This window comes from Acanthopagrus latus, chromosome 11 (assembly GCF_904848185.1).
Source record: "Acanthopagrus latus isolate v.2019 chromosome 11, fAcaLat1.1, whole genome shotgun sequence".
Classification (NCBI taxonomy): domain Eukaryota; kingdom Metazoa; phylum Chordata; class Actinopteri; order Spariformes; family Sparidae; genus Acanthopagrus; species Acanthopagrus latus.
This window is the reverse complement of record NC_051049.1, coordinates 24,568,264-24,589,353: the sequence shown is the minus strand read 5'-3', so window position 1 is coordinate 24,589,353 and position 21,090 is coordinate 24,568,264. Positions and strand designations below refer to the sequence as shown.

The following is a 21,090-nucleotide window of genomic DNA, read 5'->3' as shown; positions in this document are numbered from 1 at the left end:
ACACACACACACACACACACACGTTATACTGTTTCACTTGTGAGGACACTCATTAACCTAATGCATTATCAAACCCCGTACCATAACCTTAATCATCACAAATTAAAAGCCTGACCATGACCCTCATCCCGACCCCAAGCTAAACCAGATTGTAAACTAAACCTTAAAACTGAGCCTGGAGCCTCAAACAGTTCTTTGTAACTCTGTCACAGAAGTGAGGGCAAAATGATGTCATTTTCCCAAAATGTCCTCACTCCCAAGGTCCAAAACTCAAATTGGTTCCCACAAAGATAGATGTACAAGTACACATTTGCGCACACACACACACACACACACACACACACACACACACACACACACACACACACACACACACACACACACACACACACCTCAGAGGCAAACAGTAGCTGGAGGTTTTCTTCTTAATGGTCTATCAACCATATGAAACAGGCCGTGAAGCCTTCCAAGGACAACAAGCCTTCCCACACAAATAAACAAACAAACACACACACACACACACACACACACACACTTGCTTTGTCACTGTCAGTGCCACAGTGAAGGCCAGTGAACCTCGTGTTTAATTGCTCTGCCATTTCCTTGCCACTGCTCATAGTAATATACACTAATGGTCTAGACCTTACTTTCATTACTTTCATAATTCAGAAATGCTCACAGCCTTAAAATGTCACAATTGTTCCATATGAATGTTACATTACAGTGATTATTACGGAAGCACATTACATTCACTTGGATAGTGTTTGGCTGATGTGGCAGCAAAATATAACCATATACAGTATAATGTATTTCAAATTCATATGCTTATTTTGATTGACACCCAGACAATAATTACATTTTTTAACTAAATGTCCCTGAACAAGTATTGTCTTATTGTAAAAACGGCCTTCAGTCAAAGAATCCAGGTGCTTAAATGTAAGAAAAACTAATGTAAAATGGAACATAAAGAATCAGTCAGTCATTTTTAGTCAGAATCCAGATGAACAGAACTAAACAGAAATGAGATGTGATTGTGGAATAAATTGACCCGGTCACACCTGATCAGTATTAAATAACAGATGTTCTCCAAAATAAAGAAAAGCTTAGTTTACCCATCATAAAAAGTCACCTGTTTTTCCAGAGTTGAAGAAAACTAAGCACAATGAATAAAATGTCTTTCTTACATGCACAGTGTTTAGATTACATCCATCTTGCGTCCTTACGTACAGTACATCCAAGTCCTGCTCCACTTTGTCATTTTGTCTGTGACCTACATTGCAGTGAGGTCTCTGCATATAAACTAGTGGAATTTTCAGAAAGTGTATTTATTGGTGAAGTTTTATGTCAAGGAACAGAAGAGATGTTACACTCAGCCTGGGTTGGAGTTTCGCCAGTCTGTGCCTCTCTGACCTCTTTACATCTTCTTCTCTCTTGCATCCATCCGTCCATCCATCCACCCATTCATTCATTAATTCAGCCGTCCATTCATCTCTCCACCCTTCTATTCAGACCTCCGTTCATCTCCTCCGCCCTCTGACCCACTTCACTTACAAACGTCTGTGTTGGTGAGAGAAAGAGAGATAGGCGGCTAAACACATGCCTGAGGGCATCTTAAACAGCATTCTCAGGGAGTGCTCATCATCAGCATGCCCTCAGTGACAAAAACTTACTTTTACATTTTACATGAAAACAAGCAGCAGAAATGTGCGCAAACTAAACTGCTGGATCCCCGGGATTAAAAAAGAAGCAAGATACACTTGTACAATCAAGTTATAGTATTCAACAACTTGAGGAAATAAACTCAGAATACAACTATCAGCAAGTTACTTTGAATTCCTTGAACAATGTGGAGACCCATGAGTAAACATTGTTATCCGCTGCCAACCCGGACTAGGCCATACATACACTGAGGCGATGGCAGGGCCCAATTGGCAGCAGCCACAGTCGCTCCTGGCCAATCGAGTGCAGACAAAGTAGAGAACAGTCTTCACCATTGTGTGCGGTTCTCCATCATATTATGGACACAGTGGCTCTCAAGAACTGTCATTCAAACTCGTTATATCTGCTTTAGAAGAAATTTAAATCAAACAATGACATTTAGAGTCACAGCTGTACTGAGCAGCCTGCTATCCATCCCGTCGCACTTAATGTCACGGCCCCCAACTGTAGCTAATTTACAGCAGCCGTTTCTGCCTCGGAGAATGTCTCTGATTTAAATCAAAAAAGCGCAAATGGGACAAATGAAATCCAGTGTGTGATATGCAGTGGAGTCTCAGTGTGTGTCTGAACCTCTGATTGACTGGCCTCTGAGAAAGACAACACAGTGTGATAGTATGAGGATGAACTGATACTGGGTAACTGTGCATGAATATTCAGAACAGTTACTATTTAACAATTTCTTGCTGCCAGCGATCAGATGTAACTTAGTGCATTTACTCATGTACCATTTTGTTCCACCTTCTACTTTTGCTACTGCACTGTGCATCTATTTGCACCTATTTGCAAAGGACCATTATCTCCAGGGGACCTCATGAGATCAGCTCTCAGAAGCGCAGTTGTTTGTTCTTCAGCAACCGCATTACAGATATAGTTTAAAATTCATTTGCTTACTTTCTGCATGTGGAGGATAAAAACAAGGATAAATACACACCTGCGGGGCATTTAGCTCAAGTAAAAGATGTTTTGTGGCTGGAATTGAACAGGACAACCTTTTGTTGCTCCTAGCCGTCGCTGTCATCTCTTGTAAATGTCAGTATAGCTGATCTCACTGCTTGACTGCTTTTCAGCACGTTATGAGCCACAATCAAATTTCATTGTTCAGTTGTCAGACACCAGAAAAAAACAGATGTTTTAAAAGAAATACACCCCCAAATCACTGACATGCAGATTTGCACGTCCTCCGCAATCATTACAAATTACTACAGGCCCCCCAAGTTATTCTAATCCCTACTGGCACCATGTATCCCCAGATGTGTTGATTTTTTTTTAAATTATTCTGATAATGTGAAGAATGAAATGTTCCTTCATTTGTTAGGTCATTTCTCCAACCTCTTGATGCTCCCAGAGAATATGGTGCACTGCTATAGATTGAACTACCCAACAGTATATTAATGAGTTTGAATTGGGTCAGTCTTAAACATCTACAGCAGTATAATTCAACATACATATTAATTCAATAATTTCAACGGTATTAATCCAAAAACATCATCACTGAAAACACCGACGAGGACCTGTTGATGAGGGTTCTCAGTCATCCAGGTCATGGTACTGGTACAAAGTGCTGTATCGTAGGCAACTGGACTTGTTTCAGTGTCTTGAGGACGTTTCACCTCTCACCCAAGAGGCTCCTTCTGCTGTTTTAAGTAAAGGATCTGAATACTTCCACCACCATCTGCATCTATTGAGACCGACTAAACTGTACTGTTTATCCGGTCAGTTGGTGCTGTAATAGCTGATAATCTCCAGAAGAGGGAAGCATCTCATCACCACCACTGGGTAACAAGTCATTTACCCTGCCTCCACTGTCGAAGACCTGCCACACCCGATGTTAGGATGCATTTTGTGTATTTCTAATGCAATAAAATGTGCTCGACATTAGCCAAAAAAAATGCTTCACAGAGTCAGGGGACACGCTGTTAAAACGCTGAGAAAGAACTGTCTGGAGGGGGCGGTGAGGAATGTGAAGGATAGAGAAAGTGAAGATTAGTGCAATTACTCCAAACCGCAGCATATCTCCTCCACATCTTCCACATACAAGAGGAACAGGTATAAGCCTCAGGTGTCAATACAGTATGCTATTGTGTGTGTGTGTGTTAGTGCTGTGTAAAAGACTCCACAGGAATGCAGGTAGATTTACAACTGAGGTTCTTCTAATTACACACCTCCTTTAGATCAGATCACTATCTTAATTTCAATTTCACTGGGTTTTTTTCTGCGCGTGTGTGTGCGCGCTCGTGTGTGTGTGTGTGTGTGTGTGTGTGTGTGTGTGTTTCCGTGCCCGCCTCAGACGCTTTAAATGTCGTTTGCTGCAGAGATGAGACAGGAGAATGGATCTGTGTGTGTTACCGTTAACAGCCGTGCTGTAACCGAGGGCAACAGCGGAGCAGCTTTGTCATCACGGTGCTGGTGATTTATGTCTGTGGTTCTCGAGATCTTATTAAGTGTCACTCACAGTTGCACCTTTTCTGTGTCATCTGCAGCACACTTTCTGCAGTATTATCATCTGTTGTCAGACAGATGGAGGGAATCTCGATAGTCTGTAATCTGGCCAATAGCTCATTCACAGCGCTGACAGTTTCCAATACATTAAGCAGGTATTGGACACGAGAAAATGCTTTAGCTGTGCAGATGCTGTCAGTGCCTTCTTTTCCACATGAATATGAAGCACAGTTCACAAACTGATTAAGAGCATTTCCACGGAAAACATTTTCCGTTACCATAGCACAGAAAACTCAAGTTTATCAGTAACTTCTTAGAAACCAAATATACAGAGAAAAGAGGGAACATTTCCACTGACTGCTTTTCTGTAGAACCTGAAATTATGTGTTAATGTGACTTAATCTTAGTCAACCATTTTAATTGAACATAACACTACTGAAAGTGAGTCAGATAGAAAGAAGAGCTACCACCTTTTCATCTCCAGTGAATGTGAAGGCGTTAAACATTAAGTGAGAACGATATCTATTAAGCTTTCAACAGATTTTTAGCTGCTGGCAAGGTGCTGTATGAATGCCTCCTTCTGCAGATTACAAATAGATGCACACGGCCGGCTCGTTCTTGCTCAAGGCCATAGATTTCAGACAGCTGATGGGCGAAACAGTATGGATCCTTTTGTTCTCCCGCTATTGCACCAATCATTACAGATATTATTCCATTAATAATGTATTAATGTGGTCCCTTTTCATTTGCTTTGGAGATTGCAGTGACCCTGATGGCTATCATCCAATTCCCAAGTTGTTCTGCCTGTCACATTTCTTGGAATTGCGAAATAGTAGCTGCTGAAGGCATTCCTCACAGAGCGCTACACATCCATCCACAGTTAGAGCCCCACACCTTTTGTTTTAGCTGAAAATAGTTTAGACTGGTGGTTCCCAGCCTTGGGGGGTTACAAGTAGACATTGACTCATTTCAAAGGTCCACCAGCCAAGAAGGCTGGAAAACACTGATTTAGACAATACAATGTCTTGTATATTTACAGATTAATCCTCTTTTGGAGTCAGTGTGCCTCTAATTAATTGATTAATTAATTAATTAATTAAGCCCATTACAAATACTTTACATTTTTATTCAGATGATACATTATGATACTGTGAGGATGATTCTATTCATTTTCTTCAGAGAAACTGTGACTCCTCTTTCAACTGCAAGATACAAATTGCACATATTGATGGCAAAACAACAATACACAGTACTCACAGCCAGATATTTGGTGTATATTACAGTATTTCTCCACTGGTTTTAGGATTGAGAAGGTCACAGAAGATAGATAACCAATTGTCTGTCACAATGTACAAATAGGAAACTTTTGTAAAATCTTGCTTTCTGCACAATAACAATTTCCCTGTAACTTGTTGGAAAAGTACTGATGAAGTTGTTGTCTTCTCAGTTCCTAATTATCGGAATGAAATCAGCACACTCTAGATGCCATTTGTTGGCCCTTAGACTGAGTTTATCATTAAGATCTTAGGTTAAATACTGGAGGTAATTACAAACCCCCAATTGCATGTTTCATGATTAAGTCAGTCGGTCTTCCTTTACTGAGTGATACAATAGTCTTTGGTGTTAATTACTCAACAAATGAATCTTTGAATGATCTTAAAGGAATGATCTGCACTCCATCTGCTTCATGTGCCACATGGAAACTCTTCATACACCTCTGTAATTTCAAAACCATACATAATAATGGCCTCATACCTGCTTGTAATGCTTAAACTAATTATGTTGATATTTATTATTAAGTCTCTCTTCTGATTGTTTTGGTCAATTCGTGTAAGTTATTAGTGTTCTTAGTGTAAAAAATGGGTTTTGTGGTAAAAGAGCAACTACTAAATGCTCAGCCGACCTTCAATCGCCTTCACTGTTAACTTCATTGTTACTAATGAGGACTCGCATTTGTAGCTTTAAAGAAGATGAAGGAAAAGTTGATTATGCCAGGATCTGGGTTAGGGTTAGTCTTGCATTTGTGGTGTTGACACTGATCCGCAAAATCTTTGCTGGAGTCAGAGGAATCTTGGGATTTCCCCCTGGGCCACAGTCTGGGGTTTTTAATTGCACTTTTTTCATCCTCCCTCGTCACCCTGCTCCTTTCTTGTCCTTCTTCTCATATTCTGCTTTCTATTGCCATGGATTAGATAAATAATTTGGGGGGAAGTTGCTTAACCTTCTGTAATCCCTTTTGGGATTTAGGAATCATATGATTTGTGCAGGTTGGTACATTTAGCATCACTTCCTGATTATATCTACAATACTGTCTTATGAGCAGTAAAAGCAGGTTTACAACCTTACAGAGATTAGGTGGGATGCACTTTATGATATTAGCTGTTGACTGTTGCATCTTTATAATTAGTGTAAGCAGTCGCCATGGTGATGGTGTTTAAACTGTTCATTATGGTTATGCAGCAGGTGAAAAGAGATCCAAGAGATATGGTCTGTGTCATGAAGAAAGACAGCTTACTTTAGTCGTAACCCAGGGTTACAGGGGATATCAGGCTTGTTCACGTTAATTTGCACAGTAGTTTGCCTCCTGTATGTAAAGATCAAATCAACCTGCACAGAAATGTAACTACAGCCTCATATTGAACAAAGAAACAGGAGGGAGCTTCCTACCATGGGTCATATCACAAAGTAAAACAGTTGCAAACAGTGCAAACAGTTGCTTTGGGGTATATAATTACAGCGCAGTGCAGCCTGATCGCGTACTGTACATCTGTCTAGCATTCAACATCAGTAGCTGGAGTATAAATCAAAAAGCGATACGGCAGACACAGTGCAGGACAACCATGTGCCAACCATAAAGTCCACCATAAAAATGGCTCCCACTAATTTATGTACACAGTGTAGCAGCCACACGAACCCTGATCAGTTGCTCTTTTCCTGTAGCCTTTATGTTAATCGTTGAGTAGCTTTTCTTCAGTAATCCTCCCTGCAGTGAAAGCAGAAACAGTATATCTGTAATAAAGCTTCTCATCATAAAACACAAGAGCAAAACTAGAAGTAATTATTTTTCCACTTGTCCACTCTAGGCTACTGAATATGTTAAAAGTGTCAGCAGTATAATGTCTTGTGCATTTTATGTAGTTCAGTTTCTATTGATTCTATTTATTATGTGCTGGATTCTTTCTCTCCACAGCATCATATTATTTTTGCCTCTCTAATGACCTAATTTTCCCATGAGGATCGGTAGCCTCATCATCTCTCAAATTAAACATGCAGCTCTTGATCTGCTGATGTTATGTGCGATTGGCTGCTTACTTAATGTGAACTTGCCCAAAGCTGGAATGGAAAACGCATCTCAGAGATGGCTCGCAAGCACTTCTGTGGAATAGCTTATCATGGATTGCCAATGTCAGGCTTAATGAAGCCAAAACACAAAAAGCTTTGTGAGTCAGGCCTCGGGACATTTTACTTGACTTTTATATTGATGACCTTTTATCGGGAAAATGAATGCATGAATACACATTCTGTGTGAGAATGAAAGAGAAGAGATTTGAGAAACCCAATGACAGACTTCATGTGTCAGATGAGAGTTTCTGATGGGACCTGATTCGAGACCAGCAAGGTTAGTAAGGCTCCAGAGGCCGGAGTCTTCACTACCGCACCATCACTCGGCATCGGCCAAGTTGTATTTTATTAGATTCAGCTGACATCCACTGCGCGTCTGCTTTCTGGTTCCCACAATCCTCTTCCCTTGTTGCCATAGCCGGCCTGTGTTTGTGTTTTTGAGGGTGTGGACTCAGTGGTTACTGAGTTGGTGTCTGATTGTATTAGATAGGAAAGCTGGTTTGGAACTTGGAAACTTGGAAAAGTATGACTCATGAAGTGTTGTTTCTTCTTCTCTTTTGCTTTTCTCTCACTTCATCTCTCTCTCTCTGATCCACCCACTCCAACCCCCCGGCCAAATGATGATGTGATACTTGCTTATAGCCCACTACAGAAAGAAGCATCAAGATGATCAAGGATCAGACACAGCGAAGACTATAATATGTCACATTTATTTGCTATACCCAATTTGATATTAAAACAAGTTCAATGTGGGGTCATTATAAGCACATATCTGCAGAAAATTGGCCAATCCAAGTGGGTTGAGCGGTGGAAATCCCCCAAAATGCAGTGAGAAGGGAACAGCCCTGAAACAGTCATTCATGGTAACACATTTTGTCTGAAAGGCCCACAGATTATAGAATTAAAGATGTCTTGTGATTGGTAGGTCGCTGGTTTGAATCTTGAACTTGGACAAATATGACTCCTGAAGTCATACTGATGCCTTTACATAACCTACATACGCAAAGGCTGAGCTTGAGCTGCGTACCGACGTGTCCTTGAGCAAGATACTGAACCCCAAATTGCTCCTGATGTGCAGTTGGCACCTTGCATGGTGAGTGTGAGCATCAGTGTGTGAATGTGTGTGTGAATGGGTGAATGTGGCAAGTGTTGTAAAGTGCTTTGAGTGGTCGGTAGACTGGAAAAGCGCTACATGAAATGCAAGTCCATTTACCATATTATGGCTGCAAAAAACTCACTGCCTAAAGGAGAGCAGCAGTCCAGTCGCAGTGTTTTTTCTGATATAACTACAAGGAACATTATACTGGTTTTGAATGGGTTGCAATTTAATACTCGTGCCTCTACATAACCTACATTAGCAAAGGAGACCATCAGCAGGAAGATTATAGTTATTCTTAATGCCTGCGCTGGAGTTGGATTCTGACTTATCCAGGTCAGAATAGTCATAAAATTGAACTGTCTTTCAATGCAAAGTGCTCAGGATAATTTGAGGAGTCTCACAGCCTAAAGAAAGAAGCTACTTTTTAGTCTGGTGGTGTTACAGCACAAACACAAAGTTTTCTTGTTTTACCATCGTCACATACAACTGTTAATCTTACATGGCCACAAACAGACACACCTCATTGCTATGCATCCTGCAAACAGCTTAGTTGAAAAAAAAAACAAAAAACACAAAGCAATTGAAGTATGTTGTGTCTGTCTTTCATTTGCTTCCAACACAAATGCATCTTTGTAGCGGATTGAACTACAGCAGTGCACTTTGTGTTATGATCCAGTTGTATGCTTTGCATGTTAAAGCTTGTTAATCATGAATTACATGATTAATGCAGTGCAGTAAAAGATGCAGTTTTTACCCTCTGAGATGGAGTAAAAGTGTAAAGCCTCACCAAAATGTGAATGGATAACCATCTTTAACTTACATCTTGGATTTTTGTTTTATATGTTATTTTCCACCTCATCTGTTCTAGATGAAGTCTCTATGACTTGAACAAGGTTATACAGATTAAGATCAGTCTGCAAAAAGATTAACTCATGACACCAGAGTCGAATATCTCAAGTGACACATAAGACTGTTTCTTTGTTATTTTTTTGCCAGGAATAAACACATTGTATAGCTTGTGTGTGTGTGTGTGTGTGTGTGTGTGTGTGTGTGTGTGTGTGTGTGTGTGTGTGTGTGAGAAGTTTGTGTGATGTGATATGTGTGTCCATGCGCGTGAAGTGAATTATGACACCCTAACTAAACACACTGGTACAGTTCTGGTGAGAAAACTGGGGCAGGAGAGCAGCAGCACACACACACACACACACACACACACACACACACACACACAGAACTGGGACAGATCGTGCTATAAGTCTCTCCCTTCTTCTGTCTTCCTATAGTTATGCAGGCCGCGTGGTTGGCAGCACTTTAAAAGCCCAGAGGGAGAACCCAGAGATGACCGTCCGTAATACAGATCCTGTCCTGAAGGGGGCGAAACTGAGGCTGGAAAAGCTAACACAGGTACGTACACCGAATGTTGACACACAACATTCTCACGATTTCATTTTGTCAAAACTAAGGACAAAAACTCCATAAAACTGCATAATGTTCACCCCACCCGCAATTAGGAGTGAATTTGAATAAGTTATTAAAATTCAGTCTTGATTGCAAGTGAGGTGAACAGTAGTGTGCAGGAGCTGTCATCTTGATTTTGCTGGCCCGCATTCTTCTCCTGTGTTCCTGTCGATCCACAGACGAGCAAAAGTTTTACTCTGTCAATAGCTTTTCTCATTCCCAGTCAGCGATTACAAAGTTCATGTTCACAGGAATGATATTTAACATAGCAACACTGCTTTGACTGTCCGTTTCTCATCAAGACTTTTATCCGGAGGAAGCAGTCTTGATTGTCTTGATTGTACATCACTGGCGTAGAAGACTCATTATTAATTCAGTTAGCTCCTGACCTTTCATCTAGTGCCGGAGACCTTTTTCTATTTCAATCCTTTACCTTTCTTGCGGCATCATCATCATCAGGACAAAAGGTCAACTTGAACTTTGTAACCTTCCTCATAGAACTTACAGGCGTTCCAGCATGTGCATATCTCACGTGAACACTGACATGTTCAGCTTTTCTTGTTCACATAATCCTCTTCTCAGCGCCCACGTTATTAACCTCTACGCACCCACCCGCCCGCCGGCGGGCGATTGCAGATAACTGACTGTTTTTTACAGTGCGCAGTGACGTATCTCGCTTCAACTTTCATCATTACGGACATACTATACGTCGTTGGAAAGGGTAGAATCTCAGCAATTCATTCATCCAGTTGATTTTGCAGAAATCATGAGCACTAAACCATAAATCATTTATATTTACCAGCATGGTAAACGTGAGATACAAGAAACGCACGGCGACTCCCTACCTTTGACGCGGCCATAAAGCCGTAATATGTGTCCGATCCTCAATTATTTATATTCCAGTTGTCCGTAAGAATCCACTGATCAAAAGCATCAAAATGGTTTTTCATAAAATTATTCCAGGTTGTGAATATCGTCCTGTAAAGTCCATTTGTTTACCGTCTACCGACTTTGTTTGTCAAATAAAATCCAGACTTCGCCGGCCGTATGTTTATTTTCTCTAGTTCCTGTATTGTGTTGTTGGGTGTGCTTGTTTTCATCACTTTGCTGGCTACAAAACAAAAGTGTCCCCATCTTTTTCCGTTCAGTTTTCACCCCAGCACAGCCCGTGAAGTACATGGAGCGCTCCTTGTTTAAAGGGCCAATCGGCTTTGTCTACTGTTATTTGCCGCCTTAGTACAGGGATAGCGTTTTGGCTATCAACATGTCAATCACTCAGGCTTCTAGCCAATTATTTTACCTTTCCAACGATGGTAGGCGTGCCCAGGTCCGTTTTGTACGAGCTGAGGAATATCGCTGCGTCTGGCAGCTAGCGGGCTAACTTTGCGCAGCAGACGCACTCGCAGCGGACATTTAAATTTTAATGGACGGCAGTTTTCACAGTTTACAATGGCGAAATCCACAAAAAACACTAAATATGTCCGAGAAGAAGACCTGGAATGGATCATGGCATCATCTGATGAAACTGTAGACAGTGAGTAGGGCTCTGAGAGAGAGGAGATGTTTGCTAAGGGCCTCGACGACATCTTAGATCGGTGAGTAACGTTATCATTGATGATGTTTGATTTATTTATTTAGCCATGAGTGAAATTTGAATGAAAGTTAGTGGGAAGGGGTTCTTATGCTTACAGTGAACAGTCCAGTATACATTAGCATTTCATAAATGACGCTAAATGTTTAGGGCCCCAGGGGCTAATTAGCCTAGCTAGCCTCAACTACTCAACCAAAGCTAGGTAAACTTTGTAATTCTGTCCTATGATGTAATTCTCTTTGAGCCTCTAATTCCTTTTTATTTAGATTTTTTTTTATCAAGCTTGTAAACAAATAGAACTAGATCTTTTTCACTGACCAGACACTGGGAATATTCCCCCAATTCAATTATTCTGTTTATGTACGGTTACTTTCCTGATGTTTTTGTGTAATATGTAATATCATATATCTGTGTTTATTTATTTCCTATGTAAATAGCACCCTATTGAATTGCATTTATATATTTTTTCATTTTTCATTATATTTGGTAACATTTGTGCATTGCATTGTGTTTTGTAGGTCACAGTCTGAAGACAGTGACGTGGATTGGGAGCCTGAAAGTGAGGCAGTCAGACGGCCAACCCCCTCTCCTGCTGAAGGCGGTCATCAGAAGTGCCAACGATCCTCCTCTGCATCCACCAGTGCTACCTCCCCCGCTGCGCACGTACAGTATTAGTATATTGAAAGATAATAAAAGCCTTGTTTGAAATTCACTTCAGTATGTCATTTTTGTATAATGGTTACTATTCTGTAGTGTCTTGTCGCATGACAATATCTCAATATGGCCACCTAGAAGTGTGTGGAAACCCCTCCGACCACCCATCAAATGAATGTGTGAAAACATTATGTTTTGAATCATGGAGGAAGACTTTATAGTCACCAAAATGCTTCAGTAATGTTTCCAGTGTCACAGAAGTGAGAAAAAGCATTTGGCACAATTTGGCCATTTGGAGACGTTTTGGAGAGGTTTGTGGACGCCAGTGACACCACAAACTAAAAACTCCATAACTCCCATAAGGTTAGGCCTAGAAGTCTAAAATTTCATCCAGGTGTAGTTGACAAGATGTAGAAGGTATGTGGTATATTGCCATATGCCTTACCTAAAGCACATCTGAGTTATTGTTATTCAAAAATGACCTATTTTTTTCGAAGAAAAAAAAATGTTTTAGAGCCATGTTTGAACTGATGTCATTTAGGTTGTGTGTATGGTACATGCTGGGACTTGTAGTTGTTGTGTTATAAGCTTTTCCATTTGGGTATGCTAATTAGGCGAAAATTACCAACACAGGTGGGTGCGAAGGGGTTAAATTATTGGTGATTAAAAGGAGCAGTTCCCCCCGACATCTGTAGACAGCAGAACATAGTCGCTTGTTTGTTTTTCCAACGAGGAGTGTGCAATTAGTACCGCTTTGCTGCATTACGCTCGCATTGTTGAGGCTGTTATATATTCTCTCATTTGGCTCCATTATTCCCACTGTGCAGGCTAATACCCTCTGCTGTACAAATGCATTTTGGAGAGCTTCAGTATTGATGTAGAGACAATCAGTGGGTGATTTCATAACTCTTCCCGAGAGCATTAATCTCTTCTGTGGTCACCTTGGCCGAGACACCACGACTTATAAACGTGGTTAGATTTCTGCAGGAAATTTGCTACTTGCCCTTAATTGATGGTATTATTGACATCCATACTTAAATAATGATGCCATTGTTAGTCTGATCTTTTGCTGTTATTATTATAGTGAAATGTTAAGTTCTGTGTGATGAAGGTGTTATACTCAGTTGCTAAAGCCAGCTGCAGGGGCCTGCATTTGTGTGTGTGTGTGTGTGTGTGTGTGTGTGTGTGTGTCTCCTCTTCTACATCTGGCCCTCAATCATCTTTTATCACCTTGTGTCTGAAGCACTGCCTAATCCAATAAAATTAATTGTCAGCACTCTACAGAGATGTCGTGAATAACAGGCAATAATAAATCACATAATTCAACAATTAAACCAGATCTATGCAGCACTCTCAAAGCCCTGGCCCACATGGTAATATGGTGAAATGATTTGAATGGGTGATTCATAGAACCTTGTAAATATGTTGACATGAAATGAGGCGTCAAGGTTATTCATGATGACGATTCAGTGTTTGCCCCAAAGACCATGTGGCTGTATTTAGGACAGTGTGACAGGTTGATGAACTGACGAACAGGAAGCCAGTCAAGTAGAACAGAGATATGTATAGCTTGTCAGCCATCACAGGACAGGACTGTCAGTATTCCCACGAAAACACCAAAACCATTGTTTCAACTGTCACTCTCTAACAATCCAGGTACTTACTTATTTAAACTTACCACAAGAAAATATTAAAGGGTTATGAAACAATCTCCATTTGATATAAAAACCTGTTTACAACCCACCTAAGCAGAAAAGGCTATCAGTGAGATGACTGGGTATTTCTGCAATCTTGATATAGTTGTAGATATTAGTAATAATAAGATAACAACCAGATAAAGATTACTCAAGGTAACGGTGTGTTTTGTGTTCTGAGACAGGGAAATCCGGGAATGAGACAGAACTTATGTTTAATACAACTTGAAAACATTACCTCAACTGTGAACGTTTGTCTGAGACATGTTAGAGAGATTTTTATCAGCAGTGGGGGTTGTTAAATGGTGTCATCACCACCAGTGATGCAAGTTTGACCGCACGATCACTTTGTTTATTGGAGCGTTTCGATTATTACCTTAACTTAACACAGGTCAACACTCAGTGAATTCAGCACTAACCAGAGACTCTAGATTTCTCTCCTCTTTTCCTCCATCCTCTCTGAAAAGTTACGTAGTGAAGTAAAGTATAGCATTTGCTGATGACAGTATGAAAATAAATGCGAAAATATAAACAAAAATGTTAACAAGTCAGAGTGAGGAGGTGACAAACGCACATGCTGGCTAGATCGAGATCTTAAGAGACGAGGTGAAAGTGCTGATGCTGTTTCTGTCCACAGGCGCCATCAGAATCTACACAGCAAGTTCCTCGTAGCAGCTCTAAATTTCACACCAAGAATACTGACTTTCATTTTTCACTTTCATTTTTAAAAAGACTTAATCATTTCCAAACACTTGCGGGCACTGCAGCTCTTAACAAACTTCCTCAACCCGAAGTGAATTGTGTATTTGTTGGGGACTAATGTAAACACGATTCTCTCTCCAGTGAAGCACAAATGAGATGCTGAACTATAAATCAGGTCCTCCATCGGCTGGACCGAGTGCCGAATTATGAGGTCAAGAATGGAAATTGTAAATTGTCAGGGAGACCCGATAAATTCTGTTAACGCAAGTGTTGTTGCTGGCGGTTACAGTATATTCATGGAAAGTCACGGGATGGGACGAGCGAAGGTTTATTTCTCCCTTTCTGCTGTTGAAGCTTTTTCTGTTCTCCGTCTAATTTTGGTAGTGAGACCATTAATCACATTGGAGGAGATGCCAAGTCAGCATTCCCCCCACGCCATGTAGACAAACACACACCACATGCTCACCATGTCATCATTTACTTTTGAAGTCTACCTTCTCATCCTATTAATTCCATGTCACATGTCCTGTTAGTCTATGATTTAGAGAACAATGTGTCTACCGCTCGCGTGTCATGCGCTCAGACACGAGGACAAGAAAAGTTAGATCCGTGTAACGTGTGCGCGACAGATGGCTGGTGGTAAATGCTAACAACCCACAACGCGAACCAAAGGGAAAAGTCAGATATAGCGCAGCTCATCTGCATTGCAAACACTGTTCACTTCCAGATCCACCTCTAGCTTTTTGATATATTGAGAGAATGCAAGTCTGTGCACACAACCAAACCCTGTGTGTAGGTAGACACTGTGAGCTGTTAGTGTAGAGTCACCGTTGGAAATCGAGAGCCGGGGCTGTGCTTCTTTCATGCTAGCTGCCGGAGTGGTTGCTCTGTGGGGGGAGACATTTATCTGAAGCACACACATTAATGCACGCCATGTATTATAAAATTATTCATGCCTGTCATGCGTGCCATTTGCACACTTGCACAGCTCGGATGAGAGGAGGAAGCGGGACAAAGAAGCCTCTTTGGAATTTTAATTATTTCGTCTTCCTTCAGTCCCTGTTTATCTTTCGATGTCCCTATTTTGTTTTTTTACACGGTCATCAGACCTTTGCAGCGGCGGAGTGTTTCTCATACACTTTGCCCTCTAATGGCACTCTGTTAGCGCAGCCACTCACTTGTCCTCGCAATGACAGTTTGTACTTACATGCTCAGCCAATCAGGGTGAGCCTAATCATCCCTGTGAGGGCTTACCATGTACGGGGAAGAGGCAGTTGTCCATCCACACTCATCCACTTATTTTTCTTAAGTGACAGCAGAGGTCAACACTGCCAAGGATGGCTTCATTAGCAGAAACCCTTTTCTTGGTTCTTTGTCTCACACAGTATCCCCAGGATTGCCGTTTAAAACTGGTGATTAAGCAGAATGCACAGAGCACAAAGAGTGGGAGGCAACCAGGAGTTTGTGTTCCATCACAGAAAAAGTTTGCCAAGTTCAGTTTTAATTTGTCTAAAGGAATAGTTTACATCTCTTACCTGTCCCTTAAATATTGAGTTACCACTAAGCTAAGTGGTAAAATTACTGCCAACCATCCATCATCTCTGTTTACTGTTTGAAAGCATCTGAACCAAACAATGGTGGCTCGCTGACTTAAATGTTAAAAGTTGTATAGCTGCAGGAACAACGTATAAAAATCTTGGCGTTCCACCCTTCATTACTTTGAATTAACATTTTCCCATCCATTTTGTTTTTTTATGATATGCAAAAAAAGACCAAAAGTCCATACCTTAGCCACACACTGTCAGCCTTTCCCCCTGTCATTAATTAGATAGTATAGACCTCACTGGAGCTGCTACCATTGAATAAATTCATCTGTTTCACTTGGGAGTTTCAGTGCCACACGACCTGAATTCATTTTAGATTCTAGCCTTTCCACATGTCTAAGGAAACACAGTCCTGGTGGAAACATTGCTGTAATGCATTGTGTCCTCTCTCAGCCCTCATTTGCAGTCCGATGACATGACGGTGAATCACCACACAGAGTCTAGTCTGTCTCCATGTCCCTTCGGACATGCTGTCATAAAGTAACCTTGGTTCCCCTTGAGTCCATGGCTGCCCCGCACCTACTGCACTGTACAGAGATGGCCAGATGTCCCTCCTTCTGTATCCAACCTGCATCCATCCAACAGGGACCCTAATCCAAAGATTGTTAGATCACATGACCAGTTGCTGTTTTAAAATGGTTAAATACTGATTAGTGATAGACCCTGCACTGTATCTCAAAATATGATGAAACAATGCAGGTTTTAATATCATGAGCATACAATTACAGCCCTGTCTGTTAGGCACATGTTTTTCCCTGATCCAGCCAAACACCATGGTGCAGAATTTGTAGTCCTACTGCTGCACATGTTGAGGGTCACAAACAAACGTAAAACCAGATTTGTATTTTTCTGCTCGGTCAGTATGTGTGTCTCGCAGTGTGGACCATAATATAGCAGCATCTTATAGCGTATCTTCTCACTGGAGCCATGTTTAAATACAGCAGAGTAGAATGGATTTTGGCTGTCTGGCAACAAGCACCTTAGGCAGGAAAACACTGTTATGACTTCTTTCAGAGGATACAGTTCTAAAAAATATGTGGAATTTGTAATAAAACCGTAAACAGTTGACTCTCAGTTTGGCCTTTATAGTTTTTAATTTGCAAGATTTCAGCAGTTTAGGGTGATATAAATCATCACGATAGATGTTATAATCTTGGTGGCTTTGCTGCATATATAGAAATGTTATCTTCAGGGGGGAAATAAAATAAAAGAAGATGTCAGCGCAATGTATCTTTTCCTTTATAAAACTGGTGGGTGTTTGCCTTATCTCTCTTTTCAGCTGGAATTCATATATTACCTACCTTGACTCTGTAGTAGACACATTCATCATGCTGTGAGCCAATTATAGGTTCCTGTCGCCGTATACCTGTGAAAAAAGCATAGTAACTAAATATATTTATCTCAGAGTTTCTCACGTCGTCAAAAAGTTTAATGTCTTTCTTTGTGAGTTGATCAAATTTTCCAGCGGACGTGGATGTTTAAAATAATCAATAGTAAACCTTTAGAAGAGATGATGTTTTCACACGGCGTCACAATTATGTAACATGCCGCAGCATCCGTGCTGTGAGTTAACACATCAGTAGATAATGTGGATGCACACATAGACGGCCTGACCTCAATTACCCTTTAGTGTGCCCTACGACCCGTGTGTTTGTGTTTGTGTATTCTTGTTCTTAAGTGTTTATTGCACATGTTTGTGTGTTTGTGCAGATGTTTTTGGGGCCTGTAGAAGAAAATACATTCCAATATATCTCTGACGTTTGACCTCATTACTATTAGTTGTTTTTTTTTAATGTTGTGGTTTGTCAGTAAGGGTGTATATTCTCCTTTACAACTCCCTGCAGTTCATTCTCAGGTCTGTTTAACACCTTAAATGTAAGAAAAGAAGAGTGACTACGGCTTGTCAGACTGAACTTACAGGCATAGCATTTACAGCAGCAAGCTAACAAGCTGACAGTGACATGCTGATGTTTCAAATGTAGCATTTACCATGTTCACTGTCTCAGCTCTGCCTTTTGGTATGCACTAAATACAAAGTGCAGCGAAGGCTCATGGGAATATCATTAGTTTTGCAATCATTTGGTCATTAATCAAGTTTTGATTCATATTTTGACCTGATGAGGGTGTGGCACATTCTGTTTCCAGTGTTGCCAGATCGTCCCTGGGATACAAGCACCTAGGTCTATGGAAACCAAAATAGGAACTTGATGACTTTATACTCTATACATATATGCCTGAAATTATTTTGCATTAAATACAAAACCATTTAAAAAATACTTAAAAATAAAGATTGTTGTGTATGTAGAGAAGAGAGGGGCGGAGGGATCGGGGTCGTAAAAGCATTCTGGAATGTGACAAACTCTGCATTTTCCCTTTATGATATGGGAAAGACAGGAGACATGGGAGCAAGTCCCAAGAAACAACTACACTTGAGAAAAAACAAAACAAAACACCAAAGCAACTCTGCAGAAAAAACAAGCCACAGTCGCAGCATTACACTGATGTAGTTTGGTGTAAAAAAGCCGCCATAATGACATATCTTCTTTCCAGCGCCGCCAGATGTCTGTTTAAAAAGCGCTTAACATTCATTCTGCGGGGACCAGGAATGCCTTTACAACCCTACATGGCAATCCATCAAGTAGTTGCTGAGGTATTTTCAGTTTGGACAAAAGTGGTGAACCACCCAACCAACTTCACCATAAATAAAAAAGAAAAAAAATGTGCCAGTCGTTGTGTGTTTTGGGAAGTTTTTGCGCAATGAGTTTCAACACTCGTGCGTGCGCTTTATTTAGGAGCTGTTGGTGGAGCTCGGCTGGGCCAAGAAAACCAGAGTCGAGCCGGAGGAAGAGGAGGGAGGGAGCGCACAGACAGAGAGAGGCAGCGGGGACGACTGTGATGATGAAGACGGCTGTGAAGCATCTGGTGATGAGAACGGTGAGTCATACACACACACACACACACACACTCACACATGCAGACAAGCATGCAAAAATAGCGGAGCAAACATTAGCAAACATACACTCCCACGTTAACACACACAAGCTGATGTATACTTGCAAGCTCGCCTTGTGGTTGCACAAATATCAGGGTTCTGATTTACACATAAGTCACCAGCATATATATGGAGTGTATCTATATGTCTGTGTGCACACCAGTCATAAATAAAAGACAGCTCTCACGCACACAAGCTCACAGTTCATTGGCATGGCAGAGGTTTGAAAGTGCTGCAGCCTCCACATATCTTTTGCCAGCAGGGAAATGCCCAGAGGGAGGGATAGTACTGAGAGATGGATTCAACTGTCCTCTTTCCCCCTTTCTCCCTCCACCGCTTCCTCTTTCCCCCATCTCTCTTTCTGCCGGCCTCAGCAGTTTATTTCCTCCTGAGCCGGGATGAAGGATGCACTAACAACCAGGTCACCCCAAAAACAGAAAATGGAAAAATAAACTGTAATTATTCATTTATCTCTTGACTTATTCATCGTGCCTGCACTTATACATAATACATGGGTGTCATGGGGAGATCTGAGGACCCCTGGGAGCCCACAGGCAATCCCACCGAGTGGATGTGGTTAAAATATGCTGCTATTTTAATTGTTGGGCATTTGCAGTGAAACAGTCGATGCATTGAAGAGGCTCGTAAAATATGACAGAATCACTAAAAACTGTTGGCTTAAAGTCTTTCTGTTTATATGTAAAGTCTCCAAATGAAGCAACAAAGTGAATAAAGGTTAAAAGCTTAATTGATTAGCTTCAACACTGCCAGTCTAAGTTGGCAATAATTATCTCACTGATACATTCTGATTGATGTGATCTAGCAATACTTGAGTCATATCTTACACATGGAAAAGTATCTATTTTCTATTTGGATAATATTCCATTGTTGTCAGTTGTTTTATTCATCCATTTATTTTTTGTATTTACGTTATACATACATGTATTAAATGTGTGTGTGTTTCTTAAGACTGACAACAGACAAAGTATTGAGTGCACTGAGAATGTTTTTATTATCAGCCTTTAGATATCCCACCATGCAGAAAAGTGCTCCATTGCATCACACCGAACAATGATGTCACGGTGATGTCACAGTCAGTCAAATAATCATTTTCAGGGGGTGTTAACCATGTGAGCCATCTTGCCAGGCCTTCAGTGATATGCTGAACAAACAGGGACTGAACCAGTCAGAGTCCATTGAGGATCTGCTAGCTTTAGAGACGGCAGTTTCGGGCATAGTTTAGAACCGATGACCAGCGAAGCAAAAATGGCGGCTCCTCAATGCTTTAGCATAAATACTGCGATCGTATCAGTTATATCAGAACTGAAGAAAAAAAACTGAAGAGTCTGTTTCATTGACAGAAGAGCAGAAAACTGCACTGAAAGATGCCGTTTATGGATAGAAGAAATGTTCTCAAAGTTAACTGACTTTGCGAAGAGTTTGATGTACTGTACTGGTGGTAGCTTGTGACGGACAGATGGTTTGTCCAATCACATGGCAAGTAATTTTTGGAAGTGCTGTCCTTTCCAAAACAGTTCCCAAGGACGACTTCTCAGATGGTTCCGTGTAACAAACCCTCTGCTTCGACATGTTCTCACTCCCAACTTGTCATATGAGGCAGCTTAGTCGACAGCCATCAGCTTCAAAATACGATGCCCTCCGCAACCCTCTAGTGCCGGTTTTGTGTGTGAAGGACTCAGTGGCCAAGTAAGGCACAAAAACTACTTGTGATGTCTGGCCAGACTTTGAGGTAAAGATTGCTGACAAAATTTCAACATTATGACTGACTATGACTT

The 21,090-nt window shown here is 41.0% G+C and overlaps 1 protein-coding gene across 3 annotated transcripts in view; it reads left to right on the top strand.

Moving 5' to 3' along the window:
* LOC119028839 (glypican-5-like) overlaps positions 1–21,090 on the top strand; it is a 58,974-nt gene that overhangs the window by 16,994 nt on the left and 20,890 nt on the right. For 2 of the 3 annotated variants that reach the window (XM_037115206.1, XM_037115207.1), the window contains exons 8-9: positions 9,883–10,003; positions 19,095–19,236. In XM_037115206.1, the coding sequence (XP_036971101.1) occupies positions 9,883–10,003; positions 19,095–19,236 (263 nt within the window). Of the gene's footprint in view, positions 1–9,882; positions 10,004–19,094; positions 19,237–19,671; positions 20,000–21,090 lie in introns of those variants that run through there. The other variant, XM_037115208.1, reaches the window with a different exon arrangement.